Here is a 27,770-nt window from a genome sequence, read left to right as displayed (position 1 = left end):
CGATTGCAGGGAGGTCTGTTTTTGAGAATGGAGAGGAACTTTAATCAAATGTAAAATTGTAAAGTTGTTTGTTTTTGCAGCCTCTTTGTAACCCTTTATCATGATGAGAATAACCCTTTAAGGCAGGGATGTCAAACTCGTGTACACAGAGGACCAAAGGCGCCGCAAACCTTCATATTTGTTAAAAAAAAAAAAAATGTCTACAATTGAGGAAGTTTTTCCTTATCAAATGAAACTATTAACTTTTGAAATGTTAGTGGAATAATATAATGTCATGTAAGAGCAGTAAAAAGCACAAAGGATGAAAAACCCTGAATAATGCAGATAATAAAGTATGATGCAAACAAAAGTGCCCCCAAACACAGTATGATACCCCCACAGTGAATTCCTCCACACGCACAGTAAGATGACCCTACTGTACCCCTCTCGCTCAATCCCCCCAACAAAGAATGGTGACCCCATCACACAGCCCTCCATACAGTATAATGGCTCCACATAGTCCTCCATACAGTATAATGGCCCCACATAGTCCTCCATACAGAATAATGGGCCCCACATAGTCCTCCATACAGTATAATGGCCCCACATAGCCCTCCATACAGTATAATGGCCCCACATAGTCCTCCATACAGTATAATGGGCCCCACATAGCCCTCCATACAGAATAATGGCCCCACATAGTGCTCCATACAGTATAATGGGCCCCACATAGTCCTCCATACAGAATAATGGTCCCCACATAGTCCTCCATAGAGTATAATGGCCTCACATAGTCCTCCATACAGAATAATGGGCCCCACATAGTCCTCCATACAGTATAATGGCCCCACATAGTCCTCCATACAGTATAATGGGCCCCACATAGTCCTCCATACAGAATAATGGCCCCACATAGTCCTCCATACAGTATAATGGGCCCCACATAGTCCTCCATACAGTATAATGACCCCACATAGTCCTCCATACAGTATAATGGCCCCACATAGTCCTCCATACAGTATAATGGCCCCACATAGTCCTCCATACAGTATAATGGCCCCACATAGCCCTCCATACAGAATAATGGCCCCACATAGCCCTCCATACAGTATAATGGCCCCACATAGTCCTCCATACAGTATAATGGCCCCACATAGTCCTCCATACAGTATAATGGCCCCACATAGTCCTCCATACAGTATAATGGCCCCACCTAGTCCTCCATACAGTATAATGGCCCCACCTAGTCCTCCATACAGTATAATGGGCCCCACATAGTCCTCCATAAAGAATAATGACCCCACATAGCCCTCCATACAGTATAATGGGCCCCACATAGTCCTCCATACAGTATAATGGCCCCACATAGTCCTCCATACAGTATAATGGCCCCACATAGTCCTACATACAGTATAATGGCCCCACATAGTCCTACATACAGTATAATGGCCCCACATAGTCCTCCATACAGTATAATGGACCCCACATAGTCCTCCATACAGTATAATGGACCCCACATAGTCCTCCATACAGTATAATGGACCCCACATATCCTCCATACAGAATAATGGGCCCCACATAGTCCTTCCTACTGTATAATGGGCCCACATAGTCCTCCATACAGTATAATGAGCCCCACATAGTCCTCCATACAGTATAATGGGCCCCACATAGTCCGCCATACAGTATAATGGCCCCACATAGTCCTCCATACAGTATAATGGCCCCACATAGTCCTTCCTACAGTATAATGGGACTCACATAGTCCTCCATACAGTATAATGGCCCATATAGTCCTCCATACGGTGTAATGGGCCCCACCTAGTCCTCCATGTGGTGTAATGGCCCCACATTAAAAAAAATAACTACTCACCTCAGCCCGTTCTAACGCTGATCTGGTCTCTATATCACAGTCCTATCTATGGCACGCGTGCCATCTCCTCACCCGCCTCAGCATGTTGAGGAGAGTGTTGGCGGCGGAGGCAGTGCTGAGGAGATGGCACGTGCGCCATAGGTTCGCCACCACTGTTGTAGGGTTTCTATCACCATGCATGGTCTGAGGTCTCCATCAGCTTGCAGGGTTTCGATCACCATGCAGGTTCCGGTGTCTCAATCACCGTCCAGGTTCTCCATCACTGACGTTGCTCTGTGCTCTCGCCTGCAGTGATTTACATCTGCGGACCCCTGGAGATGCTCCACATGATCATGCTGCAGGCTCACAAGGAGAAGCTGACCAATGGTGACTACGTCTTCTTCTATGTGGATGTATTTGGTGAGAGCCTACGGTCTGATGGGAGCAGAGATGCCTACAAACCCTGGCAGAGTAACCAGAGCCACGAGGAGGAGCTGAAGGAGGCCTTCAAGGTGAGAACATGAGTGCCACACACATGGATCACCACCACGAGACCCCGCCCGATCACTCGCTTCATAGACTGCGACCCATGTGGTGCTGTAATGGCAGCCATCCTGGTTGACCCCCAGCTTTCCAATAAACAGATCCGCACCAATAATTATACCACAGACATAGATTATCCTGATAGATTCACTCAACATGGCAGTTTTCACAGGCGCTTCCCCTCAGAGTGCCTCAGAGTGCATGGTGCCGACCACGTAGGGAGCTGTCTCTGATAATTACGGGATGTCTCCAGATGTTTTCCAGCTCAGTCTGATGGTTCTCCTTATATAGAGAGGCCGCAAAACCACCCCGGCTACTGACAGGGCCCTTCAGATGCCACGCACATGACCCCCAACCCTCACTGCAGTGCCTTCACCTCTAATAGGAGCCTCACATCAATATCAGATGGCCCGACACTGCGACAACTTGTCATAGAGCGAAGAGGGTCTAATAACATCACCATTATCATGTCCAAGTGGACGCCAGCCCTGCCCCCTGTATATCATGTGAGAGGTGGTCGGCCCCATCCCTGGTGATGACATCACTTATATAATAAGTGATCTTCATTGTTAGGATCTGTGTCGTGTGATGAGAGGCTGCCGCTCCAGTTTTGGTCAGTTTGTAGCTCCTGTGTTGAAAAGGTCTCTGTCACCATGCATGTCCTTCTGTTTCCTTCAGACCGTCCTTGTGATCTCGTATCATGAGCCTCAGAACCCAGAATACCAGACCTTCCAGAAGAACCTGATTCACCGATGTAAGGAAGAATTTAAGGTGGAATTAAACTATTCTTTGGTAAGTGCCCCTCATGTATGTGCCCACCATGAGGGAGTCACAGTTACATATCCACACATTCTACATATACTGTACACACATTCTGCATATACTGTACACACATTCTGCATATACTGTACACACATTCTACATACACTATACACACATTCTACATATACTATACACACATTCTACATATACTATACACACATTCTACATATACTATACACACATTCTACATATACTGTGCACACATTCTACATATACTGTACTCACATTCTACATATACTATACTCACATTCTACATATACTATACACACATTCTGCATATACTGTGCACACATTCTACATATACTGTACTCACATTCTACATATACTATACTCACATTCTACATATACTGTACACACATTCTACATATACTGTACACACATTCTACATATACTGTACACACATTCTACATATACTATACTCACATTCTACATATACTATACACACATTCTACATATACTGTACACACATTCTGCATATACTGTACACACATTCTACATATACTGTACACACATTCTACATATACTATACACATTCTACATATACTGTACACACATTCTACATATACTATACACACATTCTACATATACTATACACACATTCTACATATACTGTACACACATTCTACACATACTGTACACACATTCTGCATATACTATACACACATTCTACATATACTATACACACATTCTACATATACTATACACACATTCTACATATACTGTACACACATTCTGCATATACTGTACACACATTCTACATATACTGTACACACATTCTGCATATACTGTACACACATTCTGCATATACTGTACACACATTCTACATATACTGTACACACATTCTACATATACTGTACACACATTCTACATATACTATACACATTCTGCATATACTGTACACACATTCTGCATATACTATACACACATTCTACATATACTGTACACACATTCTACATATACTATACACATTCTACATATACTATACACATTCTGCATATACTGTATACACATTCTGCATATACTGTACACACATTCTGCATATACTATACACACATTCTACACATACTGTACACACATTCTGCATATACTATACACACATTCTACATATACTGTACACACATTCTACATACACTATACACACATTCTACATACACTATACACACATTCTACATATACTATACACACATTCTACATATACTATACACATTCTGCATATACTGTACACACATTCTGCATATACTGTGCACACATTCTACATATACTGTACTCACATTCTACATATACTGTACACACATTCTACACATACTGTACACACATTCTGCATATACTATACACACATTCTACACATACTGTACACACATTCTGCATATACTATACACACATTCTACACATACTGTACACACATTCTGCATATACTATACACACATTCTACATATACTGTACACACATTCTACATATACTGTGCACACATTCTACATATACTGTGCACACATTCTACATATACTGTACACACATTCTGCATATACTATACACACATTCTACATATACTGTACACACATTCTGCATATACTATACACACATTCTACACATACTGTACACACATTCTGCATATACTATACACACATTCTACATATACTGTACACACATTCTACATACACTGTACACACATTCTACATATACTATACACACATTCTGCATATACTATACACACATTCTACATATACTGTGCACACATTCTACATATACTGTGCACACATTCTACATATACTGTACACACATTCTACATATACTGTACACACATTCTACATATACTGTACACACATTCTGCATATACTATACACACATTCTACATATACTGTGCACACATTCTACATATACTGTGCACACATTCTACATATACTGTACACACATTCTGCATATACTATACACACATTCTACATATACTGTACACACATTCTGCATATACTATACACACATTCTACACATACTGTACACACATTCTACATATACTATACTCACATTCTACATATACTGTACACACATTCTACATATACTATACACACATTCTACATATACTATACTCACATTCTACATATACTATACACACATTCTACATATACTATACACACATTCTACATACATATACTATACACACATTCTACATATACTATACACACATTCTACATATACTATACACACATTCTACATATACTATACACACATTCTACATATACTATACTCACATTCTACATATACTGTACACACATTCTACATATACTATACACACATTCTACATATACTATACTCACATTCTACATATACTATACACACATTCTACATATACTATACTCACATTCTACATATACTATACACACATTCTACATATACTATACTCACATTCTACATATACTATACACACATTCTACATATACTATACACACATTCTACATATACTATACTCACATTCTACATATACTATACACACATTCTACATATACTATACACACATTCTACATATACTGTACACACATTCTACATATACTGTACACACATTCTACATATACTGTACACACATTCTACATATACTGTACACACATTCTACATATACTGTACACACATTCTACATACACTATACACACATTCTACATATACTGTACACACATTCTACATACACTATACACACATTCTACATACACTGTGCACACATTCTACATACACTGTGCACACATTCTACATATACTGTGCACACATTCTACATATACTGTGCACACATTCTACATATACTGTACACACATTCTACATATACTGTACACACATTCTACATATACTGTACACACATTCTACATATACTGTACACACATTCTGCATATACTGTGCACACATTCTACATATACTGTGCACACATTCTACATATACTGTACACACATTCTACATATACTGTACACACATTCTACATATACTGTACACACATTCTGCATATACTGTGCACACATTCTACATATACTGTACACACATTCTGCATATACTGTGCACACATTCTACATATACTGTGCACACATTCTACATATACTGTACACACATTCTACATATACTGTACACACATTCTACATATACTGTACACACATTCTACATATACTGTACACACATTCTACATATACTGTACACACATTCTACATACACTATACACACATTCTACATATACTGTACACACATTCTACATATACTGTACACACATTCTGCATATACTGTACACACATTCTACATATACTATACACACATTCTACATATACTATACTCACATTCTACATATACTGTACACACATTCTACATATACTATACACACATTCTACATATACTATACTCACATTCTACATATACTATACACACATTCTACATACATATACTATACACACATTCTACATATACTATACACACATTCTACATATACTATACTCACATTCTACATATACTATACACACATTCTACATATACTATACACACATTCTACATATACTGTACACACATTCTACATATACTGTACACACATTCTACATATACTATACACACATTCTACATATACTATACTCACATTCTACATATACTATACACACATTCTACATACATATACTATACACACATTCTACATATACTATACACACATTCTACATATACTATACTCACATTCTACATATACTATACACACATTCTGCATATACTATACACACATTCTACATATACTATACACACATTCTACATATACTATACACACATTCTGCATATACTATACACACATTCTGCATATACTGTACACACATTCTACACATACTGTACACACATTCTGCATATACTGTACACACATTCTACATATACTGTACACACATTCTACATATACTGTACACACATTCTACATATACTATACACATTCTGCATATACTGTACACACATTCTGCATATACTGTACACACATTCTGCATATACTGTACACACATTCTGCATATACTGTACACACATTCTGCATATACTGTACACACATTCTACATATACTATACACATTCTGCATATACTGTACACACATTCTGCATATACTATACACACATTCTACACATACTGTACACACATTCTGCATATACTATACACACATTCTACATATACTGTACACACATTCTACATATACTATACACATTCTGCATATACTGTACACACATTCTGCATATACTGTGCACACATTCTACATATACTGTACTCACATTCTACATATACTGTACACACATTCTACACATACTGTACACACATTCTGCATATACTATACACACATTCTACACATACTGTACACACATTCTGCATATACTATACACACATTCTACATATACTGTACACACATTCTACCTATACTGTGCACACATTCTACCTATACTGTGCACACATTCTACATATACTGTGCACACATTCTACATATACTGTACACACATTCTACATATACTGTACACACATTCTACATATACTATACACACATTCTACATATACTGTACACACATTCTACATACACTATACACACATTCTACACATACTATACTCACATTCTACATATACTATACACACATTCTACATATACTATACTCACATTCTACATATACTATACACACATTCTACATATACTATACTCACATTCTACATATACTATACACACATTCTACATATACTATACTCACATTCTACATATACTATACACACATTCTACATATACTATACTCACATTCTACATATACTATACACACATTCTACATATACTATACACACATTCTACATATACTGTACACACATTCTACATATACTGTACACACATTCTACATATACTGTACACACATTCTACATATACTGTACACACATTCTACATATACTGTACACACATTCTACATATACTGTACACACATTCTACATATACTATGCACACATTCTACATATACTGTGCACACATTCTACATATACTGTGCACACATTCTACATATACTGTGCACACATTCTACATATACTGTGCACACATTCTACATATACTGTACACACATTCTACATATACTGTGCACACATTCTACATATACTGTACACACATTCTACATATACTGTACACACATTCTACATATACTGTACACACATTCTACATACACTATACACACATTCTACATATACTGTACACACATTCTACATACACTATACACACATTCTACATATACTGTACACACATTCTACATATACTGTACACACATTCTGCATATACTGTACACACATTCTACATATACTATACACACATTCTGCATATACTATACTCACATTCTACATATACTGTACACACATTCTACATATACTATACACACATTCTACATATACTATACTCACATTCTACATATACTATACACACATTCTACATATACTATACACACATTCTACATACATATACTATACACACATTCTACATATACTATACACACATTCTACATATACTATACTCACATTCTACATATACTATACACACATTCTACATATACTATACACACATTCTACATATACTGTACACACATTCTACATATACTGTACACACATTCTACATATACTATACACACATTCTACATATACTATACTCACATTCTACATATACTATACACACATTCTACATATACTATACTCACATTCTACATATACTATACTCACATTCTACATATACTATACACACATTCTACATATACTATACTCACATTCTACATATACTATACACACATTCTACATATACTATACACACATTCTACATATACTGTACACACATTCTACATATACTGTACACACATTCTACATATACTGTACACACATTCTACATATACTGTACACACATTCTACATACACTATACACACATTCTACATATACTGTACACACATTCTGCATATACTGTACACACATTCTGCATATACTGTACACACATTCTGCATATACTGTACACACATTCTGCATATACTGTACACACATTCTGCATATACTGTACACACATTCTGCATATACTGTACACACATTCTGCATATACTGTACACACATTCTGCATATACTGTACACACATTATTTATTATGCAACTTTGCTTTACATTTATATATAATGATGCTAGGGTATGAGATATATTTTTGTCTTTTGTAGGTTTTGCTTCTTTTTGCTAGTGTGAACATGCTCCTATTTCTTGCATGTCTACCATCTTAGACCTCAGTTCACATTGCTTGGTTTTTTGTCTTGTTTGCATTCTGTGCAATTTAACGGTGTGGCATCCCCTTTGTTGAGCTGATTAGTATATATGTAGCTTACCACGGGCCTAGGTGGTCTGGAGTTGGGACCCGGTCCTATTTGTCTACCCTTTTATATGCATTACTTCAACTTTGATATACAGTAAGGTTTTTAATATAGGCAGTATAGGTACCGTCCCAATTTAGGGTCACCTTGTTGCTGGTGGGACGGCTTGTATACTTTTTTTGATCAAAAATAGTTCACTAAGTACCCTATATTTATTATGCAACTTTGCTTTACATTTATATATAATGATGGTAGGGTATGAGATATATTTTTGTCTTTTGTAGGTTATACACACATTCTGTATATACTGTACACACATTCTAGATATACTATACACACATTCTGCATATACTGTACACACATTCTACATATACTATACACACATTCTGCATATACTGTACACACATTCTACATATACTATACACACATTCTACATATACTGTACACACATTCTACATATACTATACACACATTCTGCATATACTGTACACACATTCTACATATACTATACACACATTCTGCATATACTATACACACATTCTGCATATACTGTACACACATTCTACATATACTATACACACATTCTACATATACTATACACACATTCTGCATATACTATACACACATTCTGCATATACTATACACACATTCTGCATATACTATACACACATTCTACATATACTATACACACATTCTAGATATACTGTACACACATTCTAGATATACTGTACACACATTCTAGATATACTGTACACACATTCTAGATATACTATACTCACATTCTGCATATACTGTACACACATTCTACATATACTGTACACACATTCTGTATATACTGTACACACATTCTAGATATACTATACTCACATTCTACATATACTATACACACATTCTGCATATACTATACACACATTCTGCATATACTATACACACATTCTGCATATACTGTACACACATTCTACATATACTATACACACATTCTACATATACTATACACACATTCTACATATACTGTACACACATTCTAGATATACTGTACACACATTCTAGATATACTATACTCACATTCTGCATATACTGTACACACATTCTACATATACTGTACACACATTCTGTATATACTGTACACACATTCTACATATACTATACACACATTCTGCATATACTATACACACATTCTGCATATACTGTACACACATTCTACATATACTATACACACATTCTACATATACTATACACACATTCTACATATACTGTACACACATTCTACATATACTGTACACACATTCTAGATATACTGTACACACATTCTAGATATACTGTACTCACATTCTGCATATACTGTACACACATTCTACATATACTGTACACACATTCTGTATATACTGTACACACATTCTAGATATACTGTACTCACATTCTACATATACTGTACACACATTCTACATATACTGTATACACATACTACATATACTGTACACACATTCTACATATACTATATACACATTCTACAAATACTGTACACACATTCTACATATACTGTACACACATTCTACATATACTGTACACACATTCTACATATACTGTACACACATTCTACATATACTGTACTCACATTCTACATATACTATACTCACATTCTACATATACTGTACACACATTCTGCATATACTATACACACATTCTGCATATACTGTACACACATTCTGCATATACTGTACACACATTCTGCATATACTGTACACACATTCTACATATACTGTACACACATTCTACATATACTGTACACACATTCTACATATACTATACACACATTCTACATATACTGTACACACATTCTACATATACTATACACACATTCTACATATACTGTAAACACATTCTGCATATACTGTAAACACATTCTGCATATACTATATATACTCACGCATTCTACATATACTATACACACATTCTACATATACTGTACACACATTCTTTATATACTGTGCACACATTCTGCATATACACTTACGCAATCTGCATATACTGTACACACATTCTGCATATACTATACACACATTCTCCATATTCTATACAGACTCACACATTCTGCATAAACTAAGTAATCATTCAACATACCCTATAGACACATTCTATATATGAGATGCACAAATACACACATTCTACATATACTATTCAGACATTCTACATATACTATATGTCAGGGATCACCACACAGGGAAGACACTGTGGAGATCACCCGATATCTCACCGTGCCCTCACGCTGTCAGTATTTCGTCCAGAGTCGCGAGCACATGATCCAAACTACTCGCTGCGTAGGTATCGGTAAAGAACCAGTTAGCGTATGGCGTCATACTTCTGGGTTCCAAAGCATGGAATACGTGTTTACGCCCTCCGTACGGTCACTGTCAGCTTCACGATAGCCCGATTATTATTATTCTCTGCCACCACCGGCCGAGTTTGAAATATAATACAATATAGATATAAAGAAATAGTCGGCACTCCGTAGTCCTTGTTAGTGGTTGGTGGTGCACGTGGAGAGATAGATTGCAAGCAAAGTAGAAAGATCCCGGCACTCATGTGTATACGATCAATACATTTATTCCACATGCAGGAGAACTACAACAAAATGTTTCAGCCCCTTGCGGGCTTTTGTCAATTGTGGCAATTGACAAAAGCCAGCAAGGGGCTGAAACGTTTTGTTGTAGTTCTCCTACATGTGAAATAAATGAATTGATCATACATACGTGAGTGCTGGTATCTTTTTACTTTGCTTGAAATATAATACAGGCCCGGCCGGACGCCTGCGTTTTGGTAGCGTATATGGCTTCGGGGGAGGGAACGATTACAGAACAAAAGAAACAGGACTATTAAATTTTATATTTAATCCAAAGTGAGACAGTGTTTAGGAAAAATATATACAAGGATGTTACAAAGGAGACATTAAAATACTTAAGCTGTTACATAAAATAAACAGGATAAAAGAAGACAACTTACACTATACAGTTCGCAGGGACGAATCAGCATAGGTGGAGGAGGGTCTCCCCAGTTGATTTGAGCATTATCGAACGTGATCTGTTGCTTATAATCCTTATACACCCCTGGCAATGAGTGTTCCTGTCCTCTCCAAGGGTTCTCTTATACCTAAGGGGAGATCTGGCCACACACCCCCTGTGGTGACATCATGTGGGCCGGTCTCCAGCCTGTACATTTTTATTAAAACGCTAACTCCTGAAATAACTCATCGCTCGTTGATCGCAATCGCATAGCTGCAGTCTGCTATTCTGGCGTTTTTGCGCTACAGTTCTAGGTAGCGTTTTTCAGAGCCAGAAAATATCCCTATCATTCCCTAGTTGATGCTATCTCTAAAGATATAGGTCCCGTTATTGCTGGGCGTATAGAACTCACAATATTTCATATTTCATTTCGGAGTCGGCCTGGCTGGAAATTTCTGTTAAACTCTCTTTGAAGCAGGCTTTCCCAGTTTCACACAAAATAGTGCAATCCTGCCAGTAATTGCCCCCTGCGTCTTCCAAGGACAAGAGGCTCTCATCTTAACGAAGTTTGGTGACACCTCTTGGCTGGCATTTGTTTGTGTAACGCCTTACTCATGGCTGTGTTAATTGGGTCTTTGTGCTGGGCAGAAGGGGAAGAATGGTCAATATCTGGGTCAGGGAAATATGGAAGAACACTTTCAATATTCCTCAATACTTCCCTGACACTATACATACTCACACATTCTGTATATACTGTACACACTCACACATTCTGCATATACTGTATACACATTCTGCATATACTACACACACTCACATATATGCATATACTATACACACTCACACGTTCTGCATATAGTATACACACATAGTACAAATACACATTCTACATTTTTGTACACTCGTATATTATACACACCACACATTCTACACATATGAACACATTTTACATATACTATACACACATACACAAATTGTACAAATACTATACATACATACACATATTCTACATATATATATAGACATTCTACAAATACTATACAGCTATGCAGATATTCTACATATTCTATAGACACATTATGCATATGCTATTCGAACGTTATATGCTATATACACATACAATCATCATACACTGTACACACACTTCACAAATACTATACAAACACATTCTATATGTACTATATACACATGCATACGCATTCTATATACACTAAAGAAACATTTAACATCCTATAGACACATTCTACATATAAGATATACACCTACTTGCATATACTACAAACATTCTACATATATTATATGTTCATACACACCACATATTGTACATATACTATACACACCACACATTCTACATATACAGTGGGATGTAAAAGTTTGGGCACCCCTGGTCAAAGTTACTGTTATTGTGAACAGTAAAACAAGTTGAAGATGAAATTATATAAAAGGGCTGAAGTTAATGATGACACATTTCCTTTATATTTTATGCAAATAAAAAAAAATAGTGTGTCATTTTTTACATTTGCAAAAGTTTGGGCACCCTTGGAGATTTGTGTGCTCAGATAACTTTGACCAAGGTTTAAGACCTTAATTAGCCTGTTAGGGTTATGGCTTGTTCACTATCATCGTTAGGAAAGGCCGGTGATGCCAATTTCCAGCTTTATAAAAACCTCCTCTAACCTTGTGTCAAATAACAGCAGCCATAGGGTCTTCTAAGCAGCTGCCGAGCACTCGGACAATGGTGGAGGCCACAAAGCAGGAGAAGCTATAAGATAATAAAATAGTCACCCTTTCCTCATATCAAATTGTAATTAAGAAATGGCAGTTACCAGGAACAGTGGAGGTCAAGATAAGGTCTGGAAGACCAAGCAGCAAAATTTCAGTGAGAGCTGCTCTTAGGATTGCTAGAGAGGCAAATCAGAACCCCCGTAAGACTGTAAAAGACCTTCAGAAAGATTTAGCAGACTCTGGAGTTGTGGTACATTGTTCTACTGTTCAGAGACACCTGCACAAATATGACCTTCATGGAAGAGTTATCAGAAGAAAACCTCTCCTGCGTCCTCACCATACAATTCGGCATCAGAAGTACAAAAGAACATCCAAAGAAGCCTGACGCATTTTGGAAACAAGTCCTGTGGACCGATGATAACCAACCATTAAGCATGAGGGAGGATCAATCATGCTTTGGGGTTGTGTTTCAGCCAATGGCACGGGGAACATTTCACAGGTAGAGGGAAGAATGGATTCAATGAAATTTCAACAAATTCTTGATGCAAGCATAAAACTATCTGTAGAAAAGCTGAAGATGAAAAGAGGAGGATTCCACATATAATGATCCTAAACACACGTCAAAATCCACTATAGACTACCTCAAAAGCTGAAGGTTTTACAATGGCTCTCACAGTCCCCTGCTCTGAACATCATTGAAAATCTGTCTAGACCTCAAAATAACAGCACAGGCAAGACTCCCCAGGAATCTCACAGAACTGGAAGAATTCTCCAAGGAAGAATGGATGGAAACCCGTCAAACAAGAATTTAAATGACGCTTGTCTGGCTACAAAAAGCGTTTATAAGCTACTTGCAAAAGGGGGCACTACTATGCAGGGTGCACAAAGTTTTTGCTTCGGCCCATTTTTCTTTTTGTAATTTTTAAAATGTAAAAGATGAAAAAATGTTTTGCCTAAAATTCGAAGGAAATGTGTCATCTGTAACTTTAGGCCTTTTAGATAATTTCATCTTTAACTTGCTTAAATGTTCACAATAACAGTAATTCTGACCAGGGGTGCCCAAACTTTTGCATGTCACTGCACTATACACACACCAAACATTCTGCGTATACTATACAAACATACCCATATTCTACGTATACTATGCACACACATTTTATATATACTATACACACATCCTACATATGTTATACACACAAACAAGCATTCTACATAGTCTATAGACATCTGTACACATTATATTTATACGTTGCATACATACTCACATTCTACATATACTGTACACAAATATATTCTATGTATACATACTGTAGTAAAACCAGAGAGAACTGATTACATCCTAGCACTGCAGGTCTTATTTGATGCACCTGGCTAGCTTTGAATAAGCACCAGGAAATGCAATACACCGGGTTTGTCGGCAGGTGAGGGAATGGCAGGGCCAGCGTGGTGGCATGGCACAGTTTACTTCCCTATGGGAAACCTTGTGGCTCTCTAATTTACATCAATTGAAGGGGTTCAAATGCTGAAGCCTAAGGGAGAGGAATAGGTTTTCCCATATTTTAGTGGGAGATTTGGTGAAGGATTTCTCTGTTTCAATGCGAATCTGGAATACTTAACTCTGGATTTTTTAACTACCTCCAGCTACAACATGCATATCAGGCAGAAGGGCTCATTCTTGGTGGTTGTGTACCCAAGAACTTGATAACAGATGATAGCTTCCTCACATTGCTCCAGTGGCCCGATCTAGGATTGAGCGAATATGTTCTGTCCGAGTATGCTCGGGCCGAGCTCCCAGTATTTACAGCTGCTCGGTGATATGGTTGAATCGCTCCCCATGATTTGCGACTGTTTGACAGTTTTATTACATGGGAGGAATGTCTATTTCTTACACATTCCTCCCATGTAATAAAACTGTCAAACAGTTGCAAATCATGCACACGGGGAGCGATTCAACCATATCACCGAGCAGCTATAAATACTCGGAGCTCGGCCCGAGCATACTCGCCGAAAGGGTTAACAGAACATACTCTCTCAACACTAGTCGGATCTCAATATTATATAGCACTCTTCTAGACCTGGTTTTAGTTAAATATCCGAGTCGTTCAAAAGAAAAATGGGAGGGCATTGGTGCCATAGAAGAACATTGGCAAGAAAGTTTGGAGAGATTTCCACAACTGTCCCTAAGTGAATCCCACAGATTATCTCATGCATGTGGTGCACCAGGCTTACAAATCTCCTCAATTCCTACTTGATCTAGGGCTTAGATCAAATCTTTTATGTGCAAGATGTAAGCTGCACTCAGCGAACCTGCTGCACATGATGTGGTCCTGCCCCAATCTGGGATTCTTTTGGAAAGGTGTACTAGAAATTATCAATAGGGTCTATTCATTATTGATCCTACACCTTTTATATGTTTATTGGGGTATATTGAAGATTTACGTACGGATGACCATGGCAAGACTGCGGTGTCCCGTATGCTATTTATGGCCACGAAATGTTGAGCCCAATACTGGATATCAGACCAGGCTTCCACAATCCCAGAATTCATTAATAAAATGAATTGGTCAGTGAACGTGGAAGGGGTATTTATGTGAAGAGAAACACCATTAGTAAGTTCAAGAAGCTCTGGGCCCAGTGGATTGATGGCTCTTGTTCGGCGTCAAGAGAGTTGCAGACGAGACATCGCTAGGTCTCCTCTGGTCAATATCATTCTGTTAGGACACTTCTCTATACGTTTCATCACATATTCTCTCCTCTGAAGGCTCCTCCTAGAACAATCACAACAGGCTGAAACTATTTGAGGCGCCTTTTGTTTGAATACAAATAACTATTTTTGGAAATTCCTTTTCTGTCCAAACTGTGAAACATATTTTGTAAATCAACATATCTTGTGGTACTTTGCAGGGGGGGGGGCTAAGGCTTGGGGTTTGTGCCTTTTGTATGTACGGTTTTAAATTTTTGAAAACTTCAATAAAAATACAATTTAAAAAAAAGAACCAGGAAATGGGTTCATCTTGTGTCAGTCTGCTGGGTGTTGAGCAGAGGGGAGTGTGTGGAAGCTGGTGAGTGTCCAGCCAAAATGTGAGCTGTATCTGGGAGAGACAGGCCAGAGTCTCTCTCTGAATGCACATTGCATGGGTCAGATAGGAAAGCTGAGCAGTCTGTGTGTTGGAGCTGCAGAGTAACGTGTGGAAGCTGCAACCTGTTCATTGTGAACTGTGCACGGAGTTGAACACTTCTGTTTGGCACTGGAAGCTGCTGGAGCTCCGGCTGAAGTTGATACCAACACTGGTAGGGCCTTACCTCTTCTGTATATAAAGCATGCTTGGAGAAAGGACTGTACTCTGTTGGGGTGAGCCAGCACTGAGATATATGCTGCTGAATGAACTATTTATTTGCGGTGATTTCTTTGTACCCGGTAAAGGATGTTTTGGTTATGAATCCCTTGGAGTTTTTTGAAAGCAATAAAACGTCACGCTTGTACCAAACTGCATTGCCTGTGTGAACGCTGCCTAATGCCTACCTGAGAGAGTGAATCAATACAATACATACATACAATGCAGCCATTCTACATATACATACACATATTTTCTGAGCCCGACCACCACTGAGCAAGACACAGAAGAATAAGGTGTTCAGTGCTCAGACACGGCTGAGGTGAGGAGGCTGAGCCAGACCACCCCTGAGCAAGACAGCTCAGGATTGGGCCAAGAAATATCTGATACAGATTGATCCCCAGTTTTATGGACTGATAGATGAGACGACTCTGGACGGAGCAGATGGATGGGCCGGGACCGGATCAGTACAGGGCACAGACCTGCACTTCCCCTCAGACCACAGCGAGGTGGAGGTGGGCACTTGTATGGGTGGGATTATTACTGAGGATCTTGCTGGAGCTTTTTGGGTTGAAGATGGATCACAATCACCTCCTAAACCTCCTGCCGGTGATTAGAAGACACTTTCTTCCACAGTGGAGCAGGAAAAAGTCAGCGTCTCTCCAGAAATCCAGGATTGTTCTGCAGGACAAGGCTCCATCGCTGCATCGAAGTCTCCACTGCTCAGGGCCAGGAAAGGCCATAAAGATGGAGAACAATGACCCGGCTCTGTCCTCACTGGACCTAAACGCTAGTGAGAACTTGCGGCTCTCCATGCATGGTATGCGCCCGCCCCGACGCGCATTTTCTTGTACCTTCATCGCGGTATGCGCCTGCCGAAACGTGCATCGGGGCAGGCGCATACTGTGGATAAAGCAAGCAACTCATGTCATGCTGCCTCCCTATATAGGGATCACTCTTGGATGTATTCGTTCACTATCCTTTATTGGCACTTGTAGACTACTATACACATTACTGTCACATGTGTATATAACCATATGCTTCTGAATAGAACTATGAGAACTTGTCATTTATTAGCAATTATATTCCTGAGATAATGTTCCTTGAGACTTGTCCATTATGTAACCCAGATTGGATCCATTGTTCTATATTGTTCATTCGCACTTTGACATTTCCAGGGGTTTATTTCTTTATTTTTTATCTTTCGTTTGCACTATTTATGAGCTTTTATATACTACTTTCCATGGTATGCGCCCTTTGCAACGTCTTTGCATGTCCATTGCTGGTAATATTTATTGTCCAATAAAATAGAACTTTTTTTAATATTAATATGACCGTATCTCGGTTTGTTCTCTGTGTTTTTGGCCCAAATATTCACCAAGGGCCTTTTTTTTATTTTTTGCTATTTTTGGTCCAGCACACATTTGTATATATAATCTTATGATATATACGATTATGCAGGTGTAGTGATGAGCGAGTATGTTCGGTTAACCCTTTCGCCGAGTATACTCGGCCGAGCACCGAGTATTTATAGCGTGCTCGGGCTTTACGTTTTCGTCGCTCCGTGAACATGACTTGCAACTGTTTGACAGATTTAATACATGTGAGGAATGCTGGAAAAACAGGCAATCCTTACATGTATTAAAGCTGTCAAACAGTCGCAAATCATGCACACGGGAGCGATTCAACCATATCACCGAGCAGCTGTAACTACTCGGAGCTCGGCCCGAGCATACTCGGAACAGAACATACTCGCTCATCACTATCCAGGTGTACTGTAAAATAATTTCTCCATTTAGGTACTTATGCGTGTGCACATGGTCTTTTGCTATCCCTTGTTGATATAGAGAGATGAAGATATATTACAGACAACACTTCGAGGATATAATGTAAAAACAATCCTACCGAGAAGAAATATTTCAGATCTTTTTCCACCTGTAGCAAGTTACCATCATTTTATATTTTATTTAATAAATCAATGGTTCTCATGAAAATTAGCAACTTTGTAATATATCTAATCAGAGAAATGAGCTTCTTTCTCCTCCAGAATTGATCAGTCATTTTCAAACGTCTCAATTCCCAGGAAATCTCTGTATCCAGTGAAGATGGAGACGGCAGCGGGTACTGATAAGATTCTATGTAGATTGGAGGGGTGAGGAGCTCCGCCTCTAGCTCCGCCTCTAGCTCCTCCCCTTCCCCTCCTTCCCTCTACATAGACTCTTATCAGTAGTATCTGCCATCTCCGACCTCAGCAATGTAATAATCCATTGTGATGACACAGCTTATCTTCTTAATTATGCCAGACATACATTGCGTAGGCCAGGAGCAATATAACGTATTTTTCGGACCATAAGACGCACTTTTTCCCCCCAAATTTGGGAGGAAAATGGGGGGTGCATCTTATGGTCCGAACGCAACTTGCCGGTGGTGGTGGAGCCGGATCGCAGGGTGGCGGCGGAAGAAGAGGTGACGCGGGCCGGTATCTGGCTGGGGGCTGGGCCTGGCCGGGTACGAGGGCCGGTGTCTGGCTGTGAGGCAGAGCAGAGTGAGCAGCTTTCCGGTGGCTGGCACATGCGCACTGCCGAAGCGGCGGCCATTTTCCTGTAGATCACAGCTTCAGAAAGATGGATGTGGCCACCAGAAGCCGCTCACTCTGCTCTGCCACTCCGCTCACAGTGATACACAGGCCCCCAGCACCCCAGGTACAAGGCCACCAGGACCAGGGTACCAGGGCACCGGGCCACCAGCACCCCAGGAACAAGGCCACCAGGCCACCAGCACCCCAGGTACCAGGCACCAGGCCACCAGCACCCCAGGTACCAGGCCACCAGCACCAGGCCACCAGTACCCCAGGTACCAGGCCGTCAGGACCCCAGGCACCAGGCCCCCAGCACCCCAGATACCAGGCCCCCAGCACCCCAGGTACCAGGCCCCCAGCACCCCAGGTACCAGGCCACCAGCACCCCAGGTACCAGGCCACCAGCACCCTGGCCCCCAGCACCCCAGGTACCAGGCCACCAGCACCAGGCCACCAGCTCCCCAGGTACCAGGGCACCAGATCCCCAGGTACCAGGGCCCCAGCGCCAGGCCCCCAGCCACCAGGTACTAGCATGCCTCCACTTCTGCCAGCTTCCTGAAAAAACCTGCCTCCTGTGACCCCAGCTCCACCGCCCCCCAGGTAAGATACCTATTCAGACTGACGGACCCCCATCTTATAAAAAAAAATTGTTTTCCTATTTTCCACCCTTAAATTTGGGGTGTGTCTTATAGTCCGAAAAATACGGTACCTTTATTTTTATGTTGACTTCTGGACTTGTGTTCTTCTTCTTTGGTTGCTCAACACAGATTATTGTTTGAATAATCCTGAATGTTGATCACTTGAGTTGATATTTGGTAATTGATGAATGGCTGCTATCTACAATGTATTGTCTGGCAGTTTTGTAATACAGCGACTCAGGATCATTGAACAATAGATGTTTTCTAGATAAGTTAAATACTTCTGTAGGGTGTTTGCCAGTCAACATTAGGGGATGAGCTGTGGATACTCGAGTATTGTGAATTAATATCATGATCCCTGACTCTTGACCTGGGTATGATGGCTTGAAAGGAAAAATCTGAACTATAAAAAGGGGTCTCTGCCTCTGTTCAGAGAGACCTTACAGGATTACAGACTAAGGCACCACGGCCCTGGCTGGAAAGATGTAAAACTGCTCCATTGACCATTGCTGAACTCTCAGAGACGATGTGAAGAATCCAGGTTGGGACAATCAGGTCACCTGGCCACATATCTCACGACTCTAATCCCGGCAGGCCAGCGGAAGGGTGAGACTCTGTAACTTGCACCATCTTGTGTTTTACTGGGATAAATTATTGCCATGCTGTTTACCATCACCCTGTGTTGTCTGAGTAGTGTTCTGCCCACGGTAAAAGAGAGCGGGCGTTCCGTGGTATGAGCCTTGGTCCATGCGGTCTTTCTAAAGACAGCTAGGCCAGCGGACAAGAGCACCCACTAACTCCCATGTCTTCACATCCATCTTCACTGAATACAGATTTTACCCGTGAATTGAGAATTTTAAGAGTGAATGATCAGTCCTGGAGAAAGAAGCCGACGTCTGATACATTACAAAGCTTTTTATTTTCATGTGAACTATTGAGTTGTGAAATAAAAATTAAAACAATGGTTACAGTTTAATGTCACCCATAATCTGTACAACTTGTAGTGTAGAGACAAGCTCGGCTGTATGAGGAGGTAAAACACAGGATACTGTCTCTTTAAATTTCGGGTTAGTTTATTTAGCAGTCATAAACTACCCTGGAGTCCAAAAAGAAAACACAGCCCATTCGGCTAAAGAGACGAAACACAATACAAAACTTGCAGCACAGTCCGTATCTCGGCCAAGGTCTGGCCACACACCCAGTTAGCCACGCACAGGTTCAGCACACCCCGTCCTAGGTCCTTCCTGGAGCAGGTTTCCACAGGTACTGAACACCTCTGCGTGTTAGGACTGGCTATTTAAAGCCCAGACTCTCCCCGGATTGGAGGTATGGTGAATAACGTCCCACCCTGCACTTTCGTTATCCACTACAAACATTCCCTTGTAACAGTGGTTCTATTAACTCTTTCTGCATTGACTATGCAGGAGAACTTGCATGTTTTCACATCACTGAGTCTCAGGGACACATACCTCCCTTCTGACACACTACCAGTGATTTTGTCACATATCCCCCTCCCTCCTCTGCCTAAAGTCGGGGGTTTTGGCACCTTCACTTACTAGACAGGGAAGACTGGACAGGGCATCGGCATTGGCATGCATTTTCCCGGGCCTGTGCTCTACCAAAAAACTAAAGTACTGGAGGGCCAGGAACCACCTGGTCACCTGGGCATTTTTCCCTATCCGTTCCCTCATCCATGTCAGGGGGGCATGGTTGGAGACCAGTCTGAATTTGTGGCCTAATAGGTAGTACCTAAGGGTATCAACCGCCCACTTGATGGCCAGGCACTCCTTTTCCGTGATTGCAGAATTTTTTTCGCAGGCCGAGTGTTTTCTGCTCAAGTACAGAGTGGGGTGCCCCTCTCCATTTACGTCCTGCGATAAGACTGCTCCTATGCCGACGTCTGTGGCGTAGGTCTGGAGCTCAAACTCTTTGTGGAAGTGAGGCCGGTTGGTTGCAAAGGGCATGTTTCAGCTACTGGAACTCTATCTCTTCTTCAGAAGACCACTTAGAGGTACGAAGACGGCGATGGCTAAGTCTGTTAGGGGTGCCGCTATTGTGGTGAAATTTGGGATAAACCGCCGATAATACCCCACGATACCTAAAAAGGCCCGTATCTGTTTCTTGGAGGCAGGTTGTGGGCAATTCTGCATGGCCTCCACCTTGTTCATTTGCGGTTTTATTTCGACCCTTTCAACTACGTAGCCCAAGTATTTCGCCTCTTCCTTTCCTATGGCGCATTTCCTTGGGTTTATGGTAAACCCAGCGTTTCTCCATGCATCCACTACTGCCTGGACCTTCTGCAGGTGGATTCCCCAATCTGGGCTGAAAATCACGATGTCCTCTAAGTAAGCGGCAGCGTATTTTTTATGTGAGCCCAGAATCTGGTCCATGGCCCTCTGGAAGGTAGCTGGGGCTCCCTGAATCCCAATTGGCATTCTAGTATATTGAAAACACCCGTCGAGTGTGGAGAAGGAAGTTTTCTCCTTGGCCCCTGGAGCCAGGCGAATCTGCCAGTACCCTTTTGTTAGGTCCAGGGTAGTGATGTACCTGGCAGGCCCCAGCCTCTCAATAAGCTCATCGACCCAGGGGAATCCGGTAGGCATCAAACTTGGACCCGTTGTTTAGCTTTCAGTAATCATTACAGAACCGCCATTCTCCGTCCGGCTTAGGCACAAGAACAATCGGACTGGACCAGCTGCTCTTAGATTCCTCAATAACCCCAAGGCTTAACATTCTCCTCACCTCCTTGGAGATCACCTCACGGGGGGCTTTGGGAATTCGATACGGCCCGTGGTTCACCCGTACGTGCGGTTTCGTCAGGAACTCTACAACTTGCGTACATCCGGGCAATTCTGAGAACAGGTCTTGGTTTCTCTGCAAGAGTTCTCGGCACTGTTGTTTCTGGGCCAGTGACAGTTTCTCTGCCACTGTAATGTCCTCAACCCTGGCTTCAGGATTTGCCCCTAGGGATGGAGCTTCCACCGGTTCCCTGTCTCGCCACGGCTTCAGTAAGTTGATGTGTGTCAGGGAAATATTGAAAATATTATTTCTCCCCCTGTCATAGATAATAAGAAGTCTTTCTCCCAAGCAACTCTCCACCCCTCACTTATCCACCTTTTGTCACAAGACAAGAGCTAGCAATCGACCACTTGTCAGTACAAGAGCTGTCTCCATAGAATCATAGAATCATAGAATGGTAGAGTTGGAAGGGACCTCCTGGGTCATCTGGTCCAACCCCCGGCTCAAAGCAGGATTCACTAGATCATCTCAGACAGATGTCTGTCCAGCCTCTGATTGAAGACGTCCATTGAAGGGGAACTCACCACCTCTCGTGGCCGCCTGTTCCACTCATTGATCACCCTAACTGTCAAAAAGTTTTTTCTAATATCTAATCTGTGTCTCCTCCCATTTAGTTTCATCCCATTGCTTCTAGTCTTTCCTTGTGCAAATGAGAATAAAGCTGATCCTTCTACAATGTGACAGCCCTTGACATATTTGTAGACAGCTATTAAGTCTCCTCTCAGTCTTCTTTTTTGCAAGCTAAACATTCCCAAATCCTGCAACCGTTCCTCATAGGACATGGTTTGCAGACCAGTCACCATTCTGGTCGCTCTTCTCTGAACTTGCTCCAGTTTGTCTATGTCTTTTTTAAAATGTGGTGCCCAAAACTGTACACAGTATTCCAGATGAGGTCTGACCAAAGAGGAGTAAAGACCGATAATGACTTCACGTGATCTAGACTGTATGCTTCTGTTAATACATCCCAGAATTGTATTTGCCTTTTTTGCTGCTGCATCACACTGTTGACTCATGTTCAGTCTATGATCTATTAGTATACCTAAGTCTTTTTCACATGTACTGTTGCTTAGCTCTATTCCTCCCATTCTGTATAAGCTTTTTTCATTTTTATTGCCCAGATGTAGTACTTTGCATTTTTCCCTGTTAAAAACCATTCTGTTGGTTGCTGCCCACTGCTCCAGTTTATTTAGGTCTTTTTGAATCCTCTCTCTCTCTTCTCTAGTATTAGCTATCCCTCCTAGCTTTGTGTCATCAGCATGTAAATCTCAGCACAAAACCCCAATTAACACACTCCTGAGTAAGGCCTTGTACACAAATGCTGGCAAGATAGGTGCCACCAACCTACTTAAAATGCGAGTAGATTTCCCCTGGCAAAGACAGGGGACAATTAGATGCAGGCTTGCGATAAATCTACAGATACCTGTTGAAATTTCCTTCCCAGGGCTTCAAAGAGAGTTTAACAAAAGTCTCCAGACTCTTCGGAGCCGAAATGAAATATGGAATAACTAAAGTTTCATACATGCGATAATGATGGGACCCATATTTTTAGTGACAGGGTCAGCTAGGGAACGATAGGGATAATTTCCCATCCGTGGAGCTGTAGCACAAAAGCACCAGAATAACGGATTGCAGGTATGCCATGCGTGGTCTCTACGGAAAGGTAAATTCATAAGGGAAAAAATGGCATCACTTGCAAGCTTCTGCGAGCAACCAGAGACAAGTTATCACGGAAGTTAGTTATTTTAATAAAAACATGAAGGGTGGAGCCCGAGCCCACTTGATGTCACCACAGGGGTGTGTGGGCAGATCTCCCCTTAGGCAGAAAAGAGCCAACTGAAGATTGATCCATACTCATTGCCGGGGGGGTATAGATACTATAAGCAATAGGTCAAGGTTCTATAACGTTCAAATCAAATCGGGGAGCCCCTCCTCCACCTATATTGAATTGTCTCAGCGATCTTATAGTAAGTCTCTTCTTTAATTATTATTATTTTGTGTAATTGCTTATGTATTGTAATGTCTCCTTTATAAAATCCTTGTATATATTTTTCCTAAACACTGCCTCCCTTTTGGATTAAATATAAAATTTAATTGTTCTGTTTCTTTTGTCTTGCAATCGTTCCCTCCCCCGAAGCCATACACAACCAGAATGCAGGCGGTTTGCCATGGCCTGTATTATATTTCAAACTCAGCCGGTGGTGGCAGAGAATAATATTAATAATCAGGCTTTCATGAAGCTGACAGTGACCGTACGAAGGGCGTAAACACATGTTCCATGCGTTGGAATACAGAGGTGTGACGCCATAAGCTCACTGGTCACTTGCCAATACCTACGTAGAGAGTAGTGGGGACCGTGTGCTCTCGGATCACTGATGAAATCCTGACAGTGTGACGGCAACGGTGAGATATTGTGTGATCTCCCCTGTGTCTTCACTGTGGAATACCTGACAATGTGGTGGATCAGGTACGGCTTCTTTCTTCCCAGCTGGTGGACCTTGCAGTTGACTTCACTCAGCTTCTCAACCACTTCGTACGTTGCTTGCCACTTAGTCAGGAACTTACTCTCAACCGTGGGTACCAACACCCGATCTGCAGGGCTGAATTGTCTCAGCCTTGCGGCCCAATTGTAGACCCTCGCCTGGGCTTCTTGTGCCTGTAGAAGGCTCTCATTCATGATTGGCATAACTCTTTCGATCTGGTCCTGCATTTGGGCCACATGCTCGATGACACTCCGGTGGGGTGTAACCTCTGCTTCCCAGGTCTCCTTGGCTATGTCCAGAAGTCCCCGAGGGTGTCGTCCGTATAGCAGTTCAAACAACGAGAACCCTGTAGAGCTCTGGGAAACTTCTCCAATGGAGAACAGCAGGTACGGCAGAAGTCAATCCCAGTCTTGCCCATCCTTCTCCACAACTTTCCTTAACATCGACTTTAAGGTCTTGTTGAACCATTCTAACAGTCCGTCCGTCTGCGGGTGGTATGCCGACGTTCAGAGTTGTGTAATTTAGAGGGCCTTACACAATTCTCTAATCACCTTCGACATGATTTCCTGGTCCGTCAGTATCTTCTTTGGCAGACCTGTCCGGGTGAAAATATGAACCAGCTCTCTGGCAATACTTCTGGCGGAGGAATTTGTTAACAGTACAGCCTCTGGATATCGCATAGCATAGTCCAGTATAACCAGACAAGGTCCATGGCAATCCGGTCAAATGGGACCTCTATGAGAGGTAACGGCACTAGGGAGCTCTGGAAATGGGACATGGGAGCTGTTAGCTGACAGGTGGGACATGACCGGTGTAGCGCCAGCATCTCTGCCTCCTGCCCAGAAGAGACGCTGATCCACTTACTGCCGTGGCTCCAGTCCGGCGTTCACTGCTCCTCCCTCTGGCCTTCCTGCTTCATCTGCCCAGGGTGCGCGCATTGCGAACAGATCCCCGGGTACTGTACTAAAGGTCCTTGCCGTGCCCGCCAGCTTGTCTATCAGCCGTGCCCGCTAGCCTTTTTATCAGCTATGCCCGCCAGTCTGCCAGCCGTGTCCACCAGCCAGTCTGCCAGCCGTGTCCACCAGCCAGCCAAGCCTGCCAGCCTACCTGCGTTGCCTGCCTATCAGCCGTGCTCATCTGTTGTCCCTATCAGCTTCAGCCTTAAGTCCCATGGGAGTCGCCTGCTCTCACACGCGATCGGTCCCGGAGTGTCACCTGGTCCACCTTCCCAGTCCCTCCTTAGTTCACGGAGTCAATTAAGCCGCCATGTGTCCATGGTCGGTCCGGGTAGGCACAGCACAGACATTCCACCACCTGGACCCGTAACAGTTTGCACAGGCCATCTGGTGGCTCCCAGGCTCCTTTGCTCTCTGAACTGTACCAAAAGGTCTCCCGCCAGAGATCTCAACAAGATACTATCCTGTCCTATCTGCGGACTGTTAACTCCCGCCTGGAGGCACTATCCACCCCGGCTGTGTTCGCCTCTAACCAAGCGGCATCCGCTTCGGTGGCATCTCAACCCAGTGGCACTGTGGTATCTGGCTTAGGACCCCGGCTATCTGCTTCACCACGTTTCGGCGGTGATCCCACTCTATATCGGGGCTTCATCAACCAGTGCACGCTGAACTTCGATCTCTTGCCTCATCAGTTCGCTTCTGACCGGGCCAAAGTGGCATTTATCGTGTCTCATCTCCCCG

The 27,770-nt window shown here is 41.5% G+C and overlaps 1 protein-coding gene across 4 annotated transcripts in view; it reads left to right on the top strand.

Annotated features, from left to right (window-relative positions):
• NPR2 (natriuretic peptide receptor 2) overlaps positions 1-27,770 on the top strand; it is a 567,493-nt gene that overhangs the window by 98,144 nt on the left and 441,579 nt on the right. For all 4 annotated transcript variants that reach the window (XM_073684396.1, XM_073684388.1, XM_073684406.1 and 1 more), the window contains exons 2-3: positions 2,144-2,343; positions 3,053-3,166. In XM_073684396.1, the coding sequence (XP_073540497.1) occupies positions 2,144-2,343; positions 3,053-3,166 (314 nt within the window). The remainder of the gene's footprint in view (positions 1-2,143; positions 2,344-3,052; positions 3,167-27,770) is intronic.

Source organism: Phyllobates terribilis, unplaced genomic scaffold, assembly GCF_046119375.1.
Source record: "Phyllobates terribilis strain yellow unplaced genomic scaffold, ASM4611937v1 Scaffold_1__5_contigs__length_1240528914, whole genome shotgun sequence".
In the NCBI taxonomy this organism is placed as follows: domain Eukaryota; kingdom Metazoa; phylum Chordata; class Amphibia; order Anura; family Dendrobatidae; genus Phyllobates; species Phyllobates terribilis.
The sequence above is the reverse complement of the archived record's forward strand: the minus strand, read 5'-3'. Positions and strand labels throughout refer to the sequence as shown.